General features: G+C 40.7%; 1 protein-coding gene across 18 annotated transcripts in view; it reads left to right on the forward strand.

Annotated features, from left to right (window-relative positions):
• Positions 1-20,074, forward strand: part of LOC109636998 (potassium channel subfamily T member 1-like) — a 161,211-nt gene that overhangs the window by 8,611 nt on the left and 132,526 nt on the right. For 12 of the 18 annotated variants that reach the window (XM_069523384.1, XM_069523378.1, XM_069523382.1 and 9 more), the window contains one exon: positions 16,395-16,433. The exons of 4 other annotated variants lie outside the window; for them this stretch is intronic. In XM_069523384.1, coding sequence (XP_069379485.1) covers positions 16,395-16,433 — 39 coding nt within the window. Of the gene's footprint in view, positions 1-7,666; positions 8,090-16,394; positions 16,434-20,074 lie in introns of those variants that run through there. 2 more of the 18 variants (XM_069523391.1, XM_069523392.1) reach the window with 2 other exon arrangements.

The raw sequence follows: 20,074 nt of genomic DNA on the forward strand, positions 1-20,074 counted from the left end.
CCGTTTCCTTGTCTCTGTCATAGTGGGCTATGAGAGAAAAAGGCTGGGGGTTGAAGGACTCAGGCACTGATAACCCACTTAACATCATAACATTGTTAGCATGGAGTCACGACTCCAAGAGCACTTGTATATCTCAAGTTCTACCTTGTTGTCAAAATCAGATTATGGTTTTAAAATGAAGACATCCTCAAATATGAATCAGTGAAAAACATACCTTTGTTGCAGCCTGATATCTTTTTATTATTGCTATATGAATTCAGTGAGGAATATTGATTATATTGCACTGTTGTGAAAGAAAGAATCGAGATGCTGTTTAAATTATTTGATTAAATAACCACATTTTAGTATCCTATTCTGGTTCAGATGATACTGGAGGGTTGTTTTTGAGTCGGACTTACTGTATATATCAGTATTGGTATATGATATATGGAGATGACATCGGCATCTGGCTCTATTTAGTAAACTGTCGGATCAGTCTTGTTACTTCGCCCTGCTTGACTACGTTGAAGCCAAAAATTGAATCTCTTGAAAGAGCAGAAGTTTCCTTTACTACAATGTAAAAAATAAATCCACTCATTGAATCTGAAGGAGCGCTTATCAGTGTGTCTGTGGACAAATGCAGTATTAAGGCATTAATCCCTTCTGTGCTGTTGCAGTATGTGTGAGTGTGTGAGTATGTGTTTCCCTTCATCTCTTTGTCTGTCGTGAGGAGGTGGGCGTACAGTGCCGATATGGGGAGTGCAGGACTCGAGTGGTGGAAGGGAGGGGGAGGGGGTCTTCCTCCTGGGCTGTCATTATATCCAGGGTTTGGTGTCAGAGGGCTGTAACGATGGCTCGGCTGTGTGGGCGCTCAAGAGGAGCAATCACGTTGAAGTTGTGTGTGTGCTCATGCTGTGGACACACCTGTGGTTGTGCATCTCTGAGTGTATGATTATACATTTGAGTGTGTGCATCTATTTCACGGTCTGTTAGCCAGCAGAGGGGGGGGGGGGCGTCAGTCAATGTCAGAAATAGAAATGAGCCACCAAACACTTTCATGCGATCAGTCAGAAAACAGAACAAGCAGCAGGGAGAAAATTGGTTTCATCCATCTTTCCTCTGCATGTCTAATCTTGTTTCTTGGGTTTTTTTTATTCTCCTCTAATCAGCGGAGGATGCTGATGGGAGTAATATCGACAGAGTGAGCATTGTTAATTGGTCAACAAATCAACTCGGAGCACCTCTTCATGAGTGGAATGGTGGCGCTGTGACAGCTTGATGCAATCATCTATTCCTAAGTTGATTTTTGTTGATGTTGAACTTTGTGAATCAACAGATAACTATATAATCACTAAAATCCCATGTTTTCCTGTGAGCGGAGGAGTTGCATGTCTCGGTGATTCTATTCTTTGCAGATAGAAAAGTACAGAACCAAGCTCTCTTGTGGAATAAATTGTCCTGAGACTACAATAGTGCACTGATACTGACAGCAGCTGTTTGCACTGACTCTGTGGCAGCAGTGACTGCTGGGATGTGATGCCTGGATGATTTCCATCTGATAACATCGATGACAAAGACACAGGGGAGGTGAATGAAGGTTATAGCTTTTGAACAGTAGGCACGGGGGGTGATGCTGGTCCACAGCGTAAACTAAAGATGTCGTGACACGCTTGTGAGTTACATATATATGGTGATTTACTGCATTACATCAATTTATTACATTTAATTGTAAAAATTCACATGCGTTGTTGTCGTCATTGTGAAGTCATTACTGTTTTATAGGATTTCCTCATTGTTCACATATGTTTTTTACCAGGAGCTAAAGTTTTATCTCCAAAATAAATGGATGGGATAATTAAAAGCAGTAAAAAATCCTGAAATAAAATCATTCATATTAAGTCAGTGTTTTTCAGATGCTTTTCAGCAGACATGAGGCCATCAGGAGGATCTGAGGGCTGTTAGCTGAGCTGCTGCAATAGTTGGCTAAGCTTTGTTTCTCGCTGCACGGCTTGTTTTTTCGGTGAGGATCCCCTCATTCAGGAGGCTTTTACCAGGAGCTGAATTATCCGCAGAGGACCCCTACTCTCCAAAACAGATGGACCAGCTAATTAAAACCATTAACAACATCAAATAAAGCAAATCTGAAATGTTTTATTTCAGATTGGAGTGTTTCTGTAATGTTCCTTGGCAACAACAGGAAGTCAGGAACAGCTGTGAGACAAAGCTAAAGGGACACGTTCCAGGCAAAAAGCTGATTATCCATGTAGTGTAAGATGAGAGTAATTCGGTTCTTACATACTTTAGGTAATATCACTTTTACAAGGCTTTTTGGATGAGGACTAATTAGCGAGTTTATATAAAATTTTATCTCGGGCAACATTGGCCGGTGTTTCTTAAATATAAATGTCCTCAAATGCTACAAAGAGCAAGACAGGGTCCACGGTTTAATTAATGTAATCTATAATGATGTGTTCCTAGTAGTTAGCCAGGCCTGCTATTGTTGTGGTTGCTAAGCTATGACTGGATATTTGCTGTTATTACTTGAAAAGGTTTCCGAAATGTTTCAGGAGCTTCAGTGTTTTCTTTGGTTGAGTGAAACTCCGTTTACCACACGCTTTGGGCTTTTTAACTTTTTTAACATGGCAGGAAACTTGGACAGCATGAGACCTTTTACACCCCAAGATGTGACTGCAAAGTTTACCAGCTTCATCTCACCTAAAAAGTCTGATGTGTTTGAAAGGCTGAGTGTTGGTACCGGCTCCGCTTGGCAACCCGAGGTCGCAATTAAGACCATAGGTGGCATTAGTCACCAGCACCATCAGCAGAGTGGGAGGGCGACACTTCAGGGCTGCAAGACTTGCTCTCATCAGCAGCAGCAGTTCTGTCAGTTTAAGGATTACTGTTAGTGTCACAATGAATCAGAGGCCCCGGACATGTTGTCCACGTTCTGTCTATGTTGACACATTCTCCGAGGGCAAGTTACTCAAAGGATTTGTGCAGCCAGCGACAAGGGAAGTGGAATGTGAACGAGTAAACAGTGAAAATGAGAGAGGGAGCTGAAGCATTGCGTTCCTGAAAAGCTCAATTTGGACCGGGTTCCATTTGAGCAGCTTTTTCTCACTTTCATTTTCCCTGAACAAAGTGAAGTGAAAGTATTAGTAGAGGTGGTACAACATGCTTAACCGTGTCGCTCTTTAAAAGGCATTTTTATTGGTTCTCATCTGAAATCATTTGCAACATTACAGCGTCTGAGTGCACGCTCTCAGAGGAGTATCTCAGGTGGGACAGACATTTTAAGGTAGGCTGCAGAGGAACAGGTATCGGTGCTCAGAGATGAATACGATTTCTTTCGCCCCTCAGAATTTGTTCCTCCCCATGGGCCTCTCCATCCTGGCGCCTGGAAGTCTCCACTGCATTTGGTGTTTCGCCTCCGTGCTTTGTCTTGCCAGCTTAATTAGCATCGGTAAAGTTTGCTTGTCAGACTTTAAGCAGCTGTGATAATGGAGCTGCTTGGCTGAGACAGAGCTTTAGAGGGGTTTCCAGTGTTGTAGGTGTGTGTGTGAGACAGCGTCACATAGAGGATTATTGAGGAATCACAGAGTGTAATTACTTCCACTACTTCAAAGAGATTCAATCAAATAAGTGAGTCCTAAATACCGAAGCGGCATTACAGTATGTGCGTGGTTTTGCAAGCTGTTTGATCATTTGCACAGATTTTACTTTTGTCACTCATTAGGTCTCTTACATGGGTTTGTGTAAAAGTCCTGAGGGGATTGAATCAGTGGTGTTGTGTTAGATAATCAGGAAAATGTTTTTAGCTAAAAAAAAAAAGTGTGTATCCCTGAAATATTAAGAGGCCGCTATTCAAACAGTTTCCTTTACAAGGATCAGTACAGACTTGACTGTTGAGTTATTAAAAAAAGAAGAAAACAATTCTTAAATGTTGCAGATTTTCACCTGGTCGAGAAAAAAGCTCTTTATTCGGTGGCTGGAAAACTGATTGTCCCATTTTATTTAAATGAACACCGCCGGTTCTTTGCGCAGCATCATGCTGAGAGCAAATATTTTATTCATGAAAGTGTGGGACATGGTCTGTTTGTCAGTATTGTGGCCTAATAAAAGCGCCTGTATATACTCAGAGAGGTTACAGTCATATGAGCTCATTTGGAGGAATAGAGTATTAGTAAATGCAGAAGCTGAAATAGCATTTGTTTACACTTCAACAGTTTATTTCAGGTTAGATAAAGACACGATTTAATGGACCCACAGACTATAGTTTTTTTTATTTTCATTTTAAATGAACCACTGTCTCTGGAAAACTGTCTTTCCACGAGTGAACATTTCCTCAGACATCCTCATTTTTGGAAGAGAACATAAGGTTATGACCAGTAAATGGGTTTAGCTAACATTTTTTGCACAGAACAGCCTTCGGCAAACACTGCAGTCAGCGAGCAAAAGTGAATGATGTGCCTGAGTTGCGTGTGTGCGTGCGTGCGTGTGCGTGTGTGTAAACCTGCCAATGGCATTGGCTAGACTCCTTCCTCCTCTCATGCTGTGGACAGGCAGACCGCTCGCCCACAGCAGCACAAGCTCATTGCCTTAATATGTTTTGACAGAGGAAGTATTATCACAGCTCTCTGTGGCCATTTGCTTCACGGAGCAGAGGCAAGCCAAAATGATTTCACAGCTTTGGAGGAGAGGTCTGGTTGACTTTCTCTACATTATCTAGTCCATCGTCACCTTTGGTAAAGTTCTCACTGTTAATTAAGGAAATGTATAATTTTTTTAATGTAGTTTTCAAACCTATCCACTTCTCGACCATGGCAGCCGCAGCCTCTTATTAACATCACGATGCTGCATGCTTCATTTTTTCTTAGTGGCTGGAAGTTACTCATCTTGCACAATCTGGAATTTGCTTAAGTTTATGTTCCAACTACTTCACAGTGGGATGCTTTACCAGCTACACTCAGTATGCTAATAGGCTCTCTGAATATGAAAATATGGATATTCAGTGAGAACATAGCCACTTCTGTAAGTGGGCTAATCACTTTCTCTCTCTGCTGCATCTGTATTATATTTGGTTCCCTACGCTTATTTTGTGCTTCATTTCAGAATCATGTCATGTTTCCCTCTGCTGGAGTTGCAGGTTCTATCACGCAGCTTCTGTGTTGTACCTAAAGCAGGTAAAAGGATTTGAGCAGCCGGTTCAAGGATACTGCACGAGTACGATCTCACGAGAGATCAAACCCCGAGCTACGCTGCTATCTGTGTCAATAGATGTAAAATGGATTAAGCCAGCTGTGGCTTATGCCTGCTTCTTGTTTGTTTTTCTATCACATACTATATGTAATTGGTAGATGACTCACACTCTGCAGTTCACCGCTTCACCACATAGTGTCTCCGTGCTCAAATCCGTCCACCTACCACTGATGAAGCTGTCTGCCTCCCTCACTCTGTCTTTCTCAGTTTCAGTGTAATCAACTGAGATCAGACCACACACCCGCCAGCACTTAGGGCACAGACACAGTTTCCTCCACAGCACATTTGTTTGTTCACATGATTAAATAAACAGCGTTTTCTGATCAGTGTATTTTCATAAATCATCACAGCTATTACTCCTGGATAATGTCGGTTGGCTATTGGGAGAAGAGATGGAGAACACCCTAACCATTATTTTTACAGAGAAACTTGGTAACATCATTACCAATGCTTTAGTCACACACAGTTGCATCTCAGATCAGGTTGTAGCTTGCTTTTTAAACTTTTTTTTTTTCTATTTTCATTCTTTCTCAGAGATTAAAGGTACAGTGTGTAGAATTTAGTGATATCTACTGTTGAAGTTGCATGTTGCAGCTGAACACCCCCTTCCAAACATGAAAAAGAACCTGTGGAAGCCTTCACTTGTCATAAAAACTCAAAAGTTGTTTAGTTTGTCCAGTCTGGAGTACTGTAAAAAAACATGGCGGCCTCCGTAGAGAGGGCCCCCCTCCATGTAAATATAAAGTATTAAAATATAAAGGGCCTTTTCTGGTAAAGAAAACTACAATTCATACAGTTTAGTTTAAACGAACTAGTGAAAACATCATGAGGATTATTCTACATTAAATTTCTATCGATAGTTTCCTTTCACCTAAATCTTACACACAAAAAACCAGCCCTCTATACACAGGTCCATTTTGCAAATCCCAAGTTAACCATCAGCAGATAATTGAATGTGTTTCCCGAACGCTGAACCCAAAATGCCATGTGAAAATCAATGTGGCCTGCATTATGTTATTTCCTAAATGCATCACTAATGAGGCCTCTGCTCTCCTCTGGCTGCTCTGCATCCTATAAACACGTAATTTGTTAAATAGGCCTCTACGATCATGATAACGAAATAGAGAGGAGAAATATCAACCTGATCTTGAAGAGCTTTTCTGAATTCATGGCACGAAGGTGTGTGAGCTGGGATCTAATACATGTGCGAGCTAATCTCTTGAAAACGAGAAATAAATTTGAATCATGTTTAAAAATTGGGACATTATGTAAAGTCTTAGCCATTTTTTTTTTTTCACACTTCATTATCTTCCATTCATCCTGCCTTGTAGACTCAGTGTTGGCGGCAATCTGTGTCGACCGGTTGGGGTGATCGTAGAAAAAGGTTAGTTGTCAGTGTGGTTAAGCTGCCACGGTGATTTAGAGGTGAAGGAGGACTTTGAAGGACAGAAAACTCAGAGTTAACACCTGAATTTACATTGATTACTGCTAATCCTGCTTTGCACTACATGCCCCTGTTGTACAACCAAAGCCAAACCCTGCCCCCAGCTCAGGTTACAAGTCAGAGTCAGGATTTACCTTAAAGCCCTTTAATGACTCACTGTCACCTCACATAGGGAGGCATTTTAAATGGTGCTGCATGTTTACTTTTGTTGTTAGAGTCAGACGGATATTAATGCATGTTGTGGTATATAAACTCCCTTCATGACAAAGAATCGATTAAACCCTTCGGTCCTTTGTGTTGCTGAGTGGGTATCTGCTGAATCTGCTAAAAACATGTAGAATCTAATTAATACAATTATCTGTTGATTTCTTGCACGTTTTCCCTTTGGTTTAGAAATGTGCACCTCTTCAGTTAAGGAGCTTTGAAAGCTCATGGAGCTGATTGATGCAACATTTCATTTCTCAGTGTTTACATCACAAGCTTATTTGGAAAGATAAAATATTTGCTATATATTAGTGACATTGGTGTATTCCCCAGCCCTATGAATAAAAATCAACATGCGGTCTGAGATCAGCTGACACACTAATGTGCTGCAGGTGTAGCATGTGTTTTTACATGCACACTGGTATGATCATGCAGCGGAGTGTTTATCTAGGCCACCTGCTCCTGGGTCTGTGGTTTGTCTTTATTCTCTGCCTCTTTGTCCGCAGTCAAAACAAATCAACAGCAGCTGAATAATGAGGATTTATTGATGTTGTGACTGATTGATTGACACAATTTCAATAGCACCTTCAGCACCCCTGTAATCAAGATCAATAAAAAAGAGGAACATGCGATTGCTCGGGAAATGTTCATCTTGAAGGATTGGTTGTGATCGGGAGGGATCGCGGATCGTTAAATCGGACCATCTGTGTTATGTAACCCGCCGTGGAGCCCGCTGGGTCGGCCGTGCGGTTGACGTTACATCGTGACGACGTGTGATTGTTGAAGACGCACGGGGACCTGACATCTTCACCAGGGATGGATGAGCGCTCCACGACCAGGAGACACCCCGATGCTCCGCTCAGTGCGTGCGAGGAGCCCGTGATGCGGCAGAGAGGGAGACGCTCTCCCTCCGCCTTCGTGCAGCACCAGTGATCCGGGGGATGCGGTTTTCCGGCGCCGTCGGTCGCTGACTGACTGACTGAGCCTGTGCGCCGACACCAGGAGGAGGAGGAGGAAGGAACATACTGGGTCTCTGCTGGAGGTATCACTCGGAACCATGGCGGGCGCGAAGCTGACGCCCTCGCCCTCGGAGATCGACCCAGACGTCAAGACCGAGGTGCAGAAAACCCCGGAGCCCACCTGGGTCAACCCCTCCAGCCCTCTCCGGACCACGGGCTCTTTCGGAAGCGATGCCGGCCAAAGGTAGCTGCCGCAGATCCGCACCGGGGTGGCATGTTTGTGGATGCAGCCGCTTGCACACATGCAGCATCCGCGAAATGTCATGATGCTGCGAGCGCATGGTGCATGAAGTCTTTTTTAATAACTTAGCATGAAATTATCCTGACGTGAAAGTTGCGCCTTGATCGATATTTCATCATCATTAAATCTAGTCACCGATAAATTGGTGTATCCCAAGGAAATTCAAAGGAATTTGAATGACATAATCGTTACGCACCGAATGGTACAGGATATATTCTGCCCTGTGGGGTTAACGCATCCTGTTTATGAGTCCTCTCATGACAGATACTGAGGATGAATGATTGCAACGATTCTCCTGTCAATCACTTTCTCTTCCAGCATGGCTGGGATCCTTTTAATGGCTGCAGTGTATAGTGATTACATAATTCAATGAATGCTGCGTTTACATTACATTTTTATGAATCCCATAGAGAGAGAGAGAGAGAAATTCTCCACACTGCTTCATGCAAGAGGTGAAGTTGTGCTGTAACCAGATTGATTGAAGAAAAAAAAAAAGAAGCAAACTACGGGTGATTGTGTTCACGTGCCTTCATTATTCTAATAAACCTATATTTCAGCACATGGCTGCACCACTCCAACGCATCTGCTTGCAGACTTCGACTGTGAGGACACTCTCCTATCATTTGCTAGACAAATTAGATTGTGGTTTGTGCAAAATGGGATGAGCCTGTAACGACTGAGGGAGCCATGATTTCTTTTCCTTTTTTTAAAGAGAGACAAAACAACTTGGGAGCTGCAGGTAGACTCTCTTATCCACGGGTTAGGTGTGCTTGTTTGGCAGCGTGTCAAACACCACTGCACAGCCAATGTGCTGGTGGTGCAGTGTGTTATCTCTCAGTGTTTACAGCACATATTCCTCCTGGTTAAAATGTATTTGAGGGCGTTGATATTTTTGTGATCAGAAATGTGGAACACTTGCTGTAGCATTTGTGTAATACGGAACGGCCGCAACAGTGGCATGGGGAAAACATTTAAACGCATCTATTTGACATTATCAATGTCAGATCAATATATTTAAATCAAAATATGTAATTAAATAATGACAAAAGTGTTTTCGATCATCACTTGAGTCTTAACCCTGAGGCTCTTCTGTGTGAAGTCTGTAAATATTAAAGACCCCATATTTAATACAATCCCAGTGTTTTATTTGATATTTCATCAGAAGATGAATCTGTGACCTGTACAGGAACCATTTTACATCAGCAAATGATAAGAACATGAATTTTGTCGCAGTGTCTGAGCCTCTCTGACTGTTTGTGTCAGTGATGCTGAGCCAGACCCACCTCAGGTTCCATGGTAAAACATACATGGTGGTGATTGTGTGTCAGGTTTGAAATCAGCCAAATAGATCCACAAAATTAAACAGAAATGCTCAAGCAGAAGAAAATTATCATTGTTGAAGTTTCTTACATGGTGTCATGGGTCTAAGCTAAGACATGGAAATCGCAAGTTTATGGGACCTTTAAAAAAAATGTAGCTCTCCCTCCTTCTCTGAAAATTATATAAACTCCCATCAATAATAAAGACACACTGAGAACCCTTCAGTGATGTAAGTCCACCACAAGCACTGAATTTCTTAGGCAACTAAAACCACTGTTTAAAAAGCTGAACACAAGCACTTCTGCAAAGGAAAATGTCTGTAGCTTAGCTGCTCTATCGTATGTAACAGACCCAGGAGGATGCCATGTTGTGTCATAGAGCTGGAAGCGTTATCTCATAAATCATCTTAAAGATACATCAGGGAGACTTTGCACACTGGAGGCATCTTTACAGTTTTTTTCATATTTGCTTTAAACTTACCTTGGGTAGAAAATGCATCTGGGTGATTGGTGCACTTTTGCTTGAATAAATACGGATAAAGGATAGTTTCTTTCATTTTGAACCATAGCTGCGGTATAGCTCGGTATCAGGAATTGGAATAGTAGTACTGTATTTGAAGTTACGTGAATAGTGCTGATAAAAGTGGGAATAATACTGATATTCATGATGATGAAACAGACATGTGACCTGCAGCTGTGATTACCTAATTAAACATACTGACGGTGAATAAGTATGAACTATGACATGTGCCATGAAGGCGATGCTGAGGCTCACGGTGTTGGTGGTGTTCCCTCGCTGGTGGCAGTGATGACTGCAGATCTGTTGGAGTGATGAAGATCTTTAAGCCAGTGAGTCAACTGACAGCTGGTCTGGAGACGAGCATATTGACTGCTGATCAGTTGTGAGAAATTAAAGGATATATAATGTGCTGCCAGACTGTTTGTGTGGGAATCTAATACACAATATCCGCAAAAATCGGTGGGCTGTAAAACCTAATGGATCAATTGGCCAGTTGCCCTGGGTAACCAGATTAAGACCACTGTCCGCCAGTATGGAGAGGTTGGCAGAAGTTCTTACATCTAAAATAATTGAATAGATGTTTGCCGAGGATTGTCCCCCTGTCACATTACTGCCTTTCAGAAATGACGAAACTTTTATTTTATTTGCAAAGTCTACATAGTCCCTTGAATTTCCCCCCGAGGCCGACAGGATGTTGTCAGGAATCGGAGAGCTCTCTACTTTCTGAAATGCGATCACCGTGGGATTTGTGTCGAGCTGGCTGGAGAAATGAGAGGACGTGGAGGGAGGAGTGAGAGAATCAATAATCTGCTCCTATATCGTACCACACTGAATTTATGTATTCTGCATAATTTACAGCACCGTGGAATCCCCTTTAGGTTTGTGTATATAGAAAACTCTATATAGTATTGACATGTAAATACTGTTGGCAGTAAATGAGACTTGGAGGATCTTTAAGAACAGAGAGATTGATCATCTGTTAAACCCAGGAAATGATCCAAAGAAACTCACTCAGATTTATTATGGCTTTCTTCTGCTGTTGCCAACACCTTCAGGGAAAATCTGCTTTGAAACTGGACATATGAAGATCATAAAAAATCTGGTTCATATAATTGGTTTTATTGATTTAAGTGTGAATTCATCTGTGTGCAAAAGTCAACACTAATCATTTGTATGCTCCCTGTTCTTTACTGTTTTTCTTATCCCAACGCAGACACTTTTGGCCCAGCTATTATTCGTCTTTTGCTGTAATGTATTCAATATGTATGTAATGAATATAGATGCAGCAATGACAGCTGGTGTGATGGATTGTGGGTGTTTGTATTGCAATTTCAGTCTCAGTTTCAGAAATGTCCTACCCCTCGTATTCAAGGGTAAACTATTAACTATAAATAATCTGTCGAGTTTGAAGATGGGCTCACAGGAGTTTTACAAAGCGAACCCATTTTGAAATAGGTTGCATCATGCACATGAGAGTCTTCAGATATTCTCAAACACACCCGCATAACAAGATTAGAAAATATATGCACATCAGATGCTACAGGGTTTTATTGAGATTATGGCTCCAAAGGCAGCCATGCACGAACCCACGTCTCTCATTAGACCTCATGGGGACGCAGATGTAAACAAATGGAAAGTGGCATGGAGCGACAACTTGCTCTATATACTGATAACAAAAGCAGACAGATAAACAAGTCTGGATAACACGATGGTAAGAGAACTGATGTAATCATCTCGATTTTAAATACTGAATTTTAAACATGTTTGATAATCATTGATGCCGCCCCGTGCGGGCTGTAAGAAAGTTTAATAATGGGTCAATAACCCCTCTTACTATCTGATAATCTGGGCGAAACATTGGTAACGACCAAGGCTCCCAACCAGATGTCCTCCGATTTTCCAGCGGGCAGAATAATGGTTAAATTGGCTGTTGTCTGAGCCCAGGTACGATCTGTATTGTCGAGCTTCACCTCAGGATATGAAAGCAGAAGCACGCCTTGAGAATTAAATCTTCATTAATCTGCTGCAGCTAAAGGAGAATTACTTCTGGTGTAGGTAGTGATCAGTTGGGCTGTAACAGGAAGGTTGAGGATATTTACACCGTTTCAATAAATACGAAGATCAGTGTTGATGAGAGAAGCATCTCATGTGAACCAACAGGATGTGTTATTTTGCAAACCTCCTGTCTGTTGTTTATAGTCTCAACTATTTTATATTCTCTCTTAGTTTGTTGGAATTTTTATGCAGAGTTTTATCGTTACTACTTTCTCACAGTGACTCACAGAATAATTTGTTCCTCATTAAGATATATTTCCTCACAATGTTCGGTTTTACTTATTTAGATCCTTTAAAAACCCATTGCTGCTGAAGTACAATCGTTTTAAATGACTGTTGCTGCAGCATTTGTCCTCCCATTTGTTTTATCTGAGTTTATTTGAGTTTATCTATAGCACAACGCTTTTCAAAGAACAATTACGCTTTCATTCATGTACACCCCAGGTACATGTTGATGATTAGTGTTCGTTAAACCAGGAGGATAAAATTGTCAACTTGAGAGGTGAAACTCAAATTTTCAATCTAATTACATGCAAGTGGCCTTTTTAATGAACTGAGCTGCTTTGTGTGTTTGGATGTGTGATGTACATCATGTGGCGGAGGTCGGATCATTGATCATCTTCTCATGTTGCCTTCTCCAACTGCTTGAAATCATTAGTCAACACCAGCAGAAAATCTATTAGGAGGCTTCACGAACATGAGAATGTGAGATAATTAGAAAAGAAGCTCATGTCAGCTCCTACGTACAGTGTCAATAGACATGTTATATGTGTGGACTCCAGTGTTGTCATTAAGAGAGTGACTTTGCAGCAGGATTTGTTCGGCAGCAGTTGCCTTTTGTTATCGTCAGAGAGCATCTCTGTCCTGATGCGTTAAAATAATGGATGACGCAGAATCAGCAATATCCATTGTTTTCTATCTTATACCACAGTTAGACTGAAAAATCCTTATGTTTCCAATTATATTTTCCCTCCTCCAGATTTACAGGTTGCTTTCAGTCATATAACAGCTGGTTATAACTTTTTCTCAAGTTCTTGTAACTGGTAATGTGGCACGAAGCAGAGGTACTGTTCCTGGAGGTGTGATCTATTACAAGATTTAATTGCCAGTCAGTCAGAAACAGGTATTTTCTGTGATCATGACTTGTTTTTTCACTCTTGTTGTATGTTTTTGGAAATGCTGCCCTCAGTGATCCTTTTTAACCAGGTGTTAAGTTACTGCGTTAGGACTTGTCATATTTTTGGATGGGAGAACCCGAGCTGTCTCTGTGACGTGTGAGGGACAGTTTGGGATGTGTAGTTTACACGAAAATGTTGGCAAGCTTCCAGAACGGCCTAGAAACTACAAATCCCATTTGTCCTTGAAATTGGTGCAGAGATTGTGTGTGTGTGTGTGTGTGTGTGTGTGTGTGTGTGTGTGTGTGTGTGCGTGTGTGTGTGTGCGTGTGTGTGTGTGTGTGTGTGGGACGCCCTCCCACTTGCCATCAGTCAGTGCTGGAGGCAGCTCTCAGTGAATGTAATTCAGAGCATACTTTGGAAGTGCTGGTGATTTTGCACTTGCTGTGTTAGTAGCTCGGCTCGGAATTCCACATCTGCTACAGAGGTGAGGATCAATATACTCCTTTCTTGTTATGTACCCTAATAACGTATTCACTTCAAGGACATTGTGGTGCTAACTGTGTTCCTAATTTTTGAGGTTTGTTTTTCCATGATTTATATTCGAAAGACTGAGGATGAGACAATCTAAAGCCTTTAGTATCAGCTGGAGGCTAATGGAGGCAAAGAGAGCTCTTAGCAGCCAGATAGCATCTTTATTGCTCATTAAAGTGTTTGTGTACCTACCAAACGAACAGTGAGACCACAGCAGAAGAGTTGATCTTGTTTTTATTTTGCGCAGCATCTCTGGTGAGAAGACAAATCATTTAATACTTTGTTTCACTTGTGAACTTACTTATATTAAGGGTTGTTGGCAACGATTCACACTGGTAGTGTTAGAGCTAAGTGCTATCAGAAGTGTTACTCTGCTACATGCAGTGCATCAGTCTGTTGCGAAAAGGAAAGCAGCTTTTTCATGCAGTGTAAATAACGATTAAAAACTTCATTCAAGGTCACATACGTCGCATTCACGTCGAAATCATGTGTTTTTTGTTTGCAGCACATCTGCGTGATCTGCTTATCACCAAAAGCTGTTGAATCTCTGCGTCTTTCCAGGTTGACACCTTCATCGTATTCTACGTGTGTGACCATTTTTCATGTGATGGTTGCGTTTATTTTTCAGTTTTGAATCCGTCACGTTAGAAACACTTAACCGCTCATTGTGAATTTTCCAAATTTTCCTCTTGTATTCTAATATGGAGTAACTCATATACGTTCAGTGAATATCTGAAAGCAGCTTTAGAGACAAGAACCCCTTAAGAAGGACAAAGTTCTGTAGATCGTACTGTTTTAATGGCAGCATTATTAGAAAGTTACAGCTGAATAAACATTCTGAAAGCGTCACTAAAAGCCCTTTGACTGGTGGAATCCCACAGGTGATGGTTTCATTGATTCCCGGGGACTTTAATAATTGACTGTGCACTGCTGTTGAAATGGCAAAAGGTTCTTAATTAATTACTGGAGGTGGAAGTCCACTTTTGTGACCTAGCTGCTTCCTGGATGCAATGAACACTCCATTAGTAGGTTTTCAAAGGCATTAATGGGATCATGTTGTTTCTTTTGTCATAAAGTTTGCAGTTGTACCTTTCAAATAATGACCTTTTTAAAGGACCGTCTTTACCATTTCTTATTTAACGCTTTTGACCAACAGACAGGCTTTAATCATCCGCACGCTTCAAAGAGACATCAACCTAAATTATATTTTTATCCATCCACTTTTTCTGAAATTTGTATTTTTAGCTGTGCTTTGGACCATGAAGGCATCTTACTCATCATATTAATAGTATACCAACACAATATTTCTGAATTACAAGAATAAAACCAATTAAACTACATAATACAACATTTTTTTGATATTTCAGCTTGAAATATTTTCAGCAGCAATATTGCGCTTGACCTTGAAAGACTAGAGGCTCAATTTACAAAGCTATAATGGTACGCTTCAATGGACAAATGGACAAAATGAGTCCCAACAATCAAAACTAAATGGCTTTACAGTAACTGTGGGTACAGTAAGTGTGGTAGAGATGTGATTATGGTACTGCATATATACAGGTTTGTTGGATCAAGATTAAAAAAGGTTCATTCATGAAATTAATCTGAATGAATGTTTGGTGGTTTTACTTTGATACAGGACAAAAATAGAATGAAAGTGTCCACAATCCACAGTAAAGCAGCTGAATAACATTCTGCATGCTCTGTAAAATCTCTGAAGTCCATCCTCAGTAAATGGTTGTCAAAGGAAGTCGTAGCCATATGTGCACAAGTCATTTAGTTGTGCATCACATCAGAGCTGCGTGTTTAACCTCTGATCCCCTAGCCATTAAAATCAATATCTGAGTATGTCTCTCTGTCTGTCAATGTCCCTCAGTGGTTCACATCCCCCTCTCCTCCGTGGTCATCTTTATAAAGCACCCTATGAGATTGACCTAAAGGGCGTGTCCACTGATCCCCTGTGGTTTGCATTATGGGTCTCATTTGTTTTTCCATTAACTGGAGCTTATTTTTTTAATAAACTCAATGTGTAGGTACTGCATGTGCCTGCATGTGAATAAATAAAAACATTTAAAATACATTATGTATTAATTTCCATTGTACATGTTTGTATTAACATGCATATAGAGTTTTAGTGGTAAAGACTTGAAATACCTAATTTCCAATCACAATGGGTTTGATCTATAGACTGTATATAAAGGTGGACGACAGCTGCCAATACGTGAAGCCAAATCATCTTGATAGTCCCCCTGGTGGCTTGCTGCAGGAAATGTCATTAACATTGCCTCCTGGGACGTGGACCAAACCAAAAAGTCAATGTAGACAAAGTTTTCTAAAGTTTGGTTTGAATTAGTTATGTGGTGTGCAGCAACACAAAGAGACTTGTTCGTCCATCTCAGTTACTGTCTATGGATCAACCGTTGTGCTCAATATGTTGTTTCATGTTCTTCTTTTTTATATTCCAAATGAATATGAACTATAGCTAGCATACTTTGAGATCCCATCTTGCACCTTCTCGCAGCAGAAACTGTGCTCGTTTGCTTCCTCAATGTTATAAAATGCTGGCATTGACTCCTGATGCAAGTGAATGCAGATAAACTGCGGTGGCATCATTTACTTGTTCAACCTTTCCTTCCCTCTCCTCTTTTGTCGACTTCACTCTCTCCTAATCTGTGCCTATCTGTGTCCATGTGTGCTGCATCCAGGTATCAGGAGGAGTACAGTATGGACTCGACCAATGCCCAGTAAGTCCTTGGCAGTATCATGCTTGCAGCATGGCATGGATTGTGTCTGCAATGGTAACTGTACACAGGATGACTGGGGACATTTCTGCGAGCACCATAGCACTATATGTGGTCACAGATGTCATGCCTTGCCTACAAGGGGTTATTTACCGTCAAAATGGGAAATAATTGTTGTGGTAATGATCGGAACGCTGGGAATACTCCATTCATTTGTGGCTACCTTTTCAACAGTTGTTGTGGCAAAGAATCAAAGAAAATATTCACATTCAACCACAAACACAATAAATGGTGAAAAGGCAGCTTGTATGTGTCTTTTATGAACTTACCTCTGGTTTGTTTCGTGTACACCAGTCTTCACTCTGTCCGCCTGTGATTGAAACATGGATCTCATGAGCACATGTGAAGAAATCTCCAGAGAAACTGATTTTTTAAAGCTAATATTAGTGAAAACACCATTTGTTTTGTTGTGTTACTTTGCACGCTGATGAGTCACTGATGGTTAATGTTAATACCACGACTAAGCTGGTGTAAGAGTTGGGAGTATCAGGCTTTTAATGCGATCACTTAAGGGAATTTGAGACTCTTCAGGGATACCGACGCTGCTGGGATGTAGTGATAAAAGGGATTTCATCATAACATCTAGAAATAGTTGTTTTATTTTTGTAATGTGCTCACTTGGTATAACATTTCTTTTTGCTTTCTTTTCAACGAGATGTTTTACTTTGCTAAAATACCTCATTTGTTAAAGAAAACAACATGCTCCAGGAAACATACGTTTATTAATTTCCCAAAGGGTCTTGGATTGATTAAGAGCAGATTTGGAGAACTCTGGGCTATTGAGTTTTTTAAACCCACGCGTCTTCAAGTGCAGGAAAGTCCATACATTTAGAGGAAGACATCGAATTCTGTGTTGCTTCATAGTCATCATCTCTAGGTTGCGGTTAAGTTAGCGCTATCAGGAAGCATCAAAGGAAATATCAGGTTTCAGTTCCACAAACACAAAGTTGCTCGTTGCACATGCAGGAAACCATCAAAAATTTGTGAAATGAAAGATCAGATCAAGCAACATTTGCATGTTCAGCATCTTGACTGGATCCACTCAATATGGAGGAGCTTGATGATGACAAATCCCTGAGTAGCTGCACTAGGTAGGTTGCAGGTTGTATTAAAAAAGATTATTCCAATTTTCCAGTTTTGTTGTTCTGTTTATTATTGAATCACAGATTCAACTAGAATAGCACTCAGTAAAGTCCCCTAAATATATTTCTCACAATGAAATAGTAAATACAGGATTTGTCCCTTTATCCAGATCAGTGCTAATATTTAATGTGTTTTTTCTTGATCCATGTATCATGGAAATCTATTTTTGTTCAGTTTTTGAGATGGCGATGTTCAAATCTGGGATATTTTAGCTTCATCTCTGGATAGTGGGAGGAAGTGGGATGCATCATCTATCTTTGTATACAGGCTATCGTCTGGACATCTTGACAGACCTTGTGACATTTGCTTTAAAAATAGCATCTTTCAAATGCTGATTCAAAGCAAAAACTATAAAATATTCTGGAGTGCACTTTCACTCTCCGTTGGTGTTTTCTCACAGGACCTGGAGCGAGACCAGGATCCTGTTGCCTACTGGCCACCTCTCTTCCATTAAGATGGTTATGTTCCCCTCAGCTCATTGTAATACAAACTCTTCCAGTTCCCTCTTGAGGTTTCTGGCTTCACTATTCATTTGACAAATCACTTTGACCACTGCCCGTGTCATGATTGAAGCCCATTTGACTATTTCTCTAATGTAATGACTTTATTGGACGAGGAGGACCTTCGCTATGGGAAAAGCAGAGTGAAACAGAAGCAGGGGAAAAAAATCTGCCACAGCTCTTGAATATTCATGTGCAAGTGTAATATTTTTAGAATCCCTGCAGCTTTTATATCAGGCACACGTCTGAGGTTGGTGCAAAGGAAAGTTTCTATTTTCAACCGTTTGCTTGGTCAGAGGGGAGCATGAATGTGAGATCAGAAAACAATAATAAAAACTGTAGTTAGGCTCTCAATTTCAAAGACTGCTGTGAAACTGTTTATTAGACATGTGGTATTGTTGCTCTGTGCTGTTTTGAGCGCCCCTAAGACCTTATTAAAAATCATGATGCAACATGTTTAGCTCATGCAGCCTAAATCAAAGACAGTTGGGTTGATAATTTCCACTTTGTCGCTTCGCAAATGTCACAGTGCTGTGATCCAGGTATTCAGAGGCTACTTCTATAAACCACAAACAACTAAAATGAGATGGTTTGGTCCACACAGAATTTGTCCTGCAGTTACAGTTACAGTTCCATAGTTAGCATCATTGAACATCCAGGCTAACTGCGTTTAGTTCGTTAGCCTGATTACCGGCACACAAGTGATCGTGGGTTAGGTTGGCCCGAGAGGGATCCACCCGTTAGATCCTTTATCGGTAAGGACGCTTTTTTTTTTTGTCTCTGCATTTGTTGAAGACTTAGAAATGGACAGTAGCTGTAGTTTCCTCCCACAGCTTCAACGAGCATCTCATACTGCTGTTCATCCCTGCAACAAGTAGCCCATATGGCACAGAGCATCTGCTGGCTGTTTCACAATATAATTTTTTTTCCAGCACAAGAATGAACGCAGACTCTGCTCTGTCAGATTGTCCCGAGGTCACAAAGCTCTTTGATAATTATTTACTGAGTCTACAAAGCAGTTGTCATTGCTCAGTACCTCTACTGAACGCTTCATCACGGGTCCCTCACACCCAGTCTTTCTCTTGGGTTGCACTTTTCTGTTACTTTCACTTTACATGTTCTGAATGGCTGCTACATACAAGGCTCTTCATACCATGTACACTTGTTAGCTGAAGGCATAAGGTTATTTGATGCATGTATTATGTGTACTACTACCTACAATCTGTGAACGTAAGGAAGAGACACTTCTTTAAAGTACCAGGCTGGTGTAGACTCTGTCTGGCTCATTGTTATTTAAACTGCCTGTGTTTATATTTTAGTTCATGTACATAGCTTGGTGGTGAGGGTTTGCAGACTATGGAGATGACTGAGAAAAGAGCGTGAGCACTTATAAGGTATTGTTGTTGGGCTGCATTCACTGGAAGTCAAGTGTGGAAAAGTTTTTTTTCTAGTCTTAGTTGGTAGCACAGTACCTGATAGAGATTCATGCCATCCCTCACCCTCTTGTACTTATTAATTAACTTACAAAATAATAATCGTGCATCAGTGACTTTATTTGCCTACAATATTGTCCGTTAGAGAACATTAACTTTTTTTTTTGCTCTGTACTCAACATTTGAAATTTAATTGCTGTGGAACTATTGCATTTGTTTGCAACTTTCAGGGCGTTCGAGAATCAGAAATCAAATACTATATATGGTCACTTTATCTAACCTCTTAATTTGTATTATTGAGGTTGATTATGAAGATATCTGGATTATTTTTTATAACTCACAAGGATCTTTGTTCACTTGACTTACAAGATAACAGTCTTGTAGTGTTCGAGATGTATTTGAATTGCCAACTGTTCTTACAAGAAATTATTATTCTGAAAAGAGATTCACTCTGACCTTGTCCATATTGCAGTTTGGTGTAATCTACTGATGAGGGAAGAACGAGTGA

Source organism: Paralichthys olivaceus, chromosome 4 (assembly GCF_024713975.1).
Source record: "Paralichthys olivaceus isolate ysfri-2021 chromosome 4, ASM2471397v2, whole genome shotgun sequence".
NCBI classification, from domain to species: domain Eukaryota; kingdom Metazoa; phylum Chordata; class Actinopteri; order Pleuronectiformes; family Paralichthyidae; genus Paralichthys; species Paralichthys olivaceus.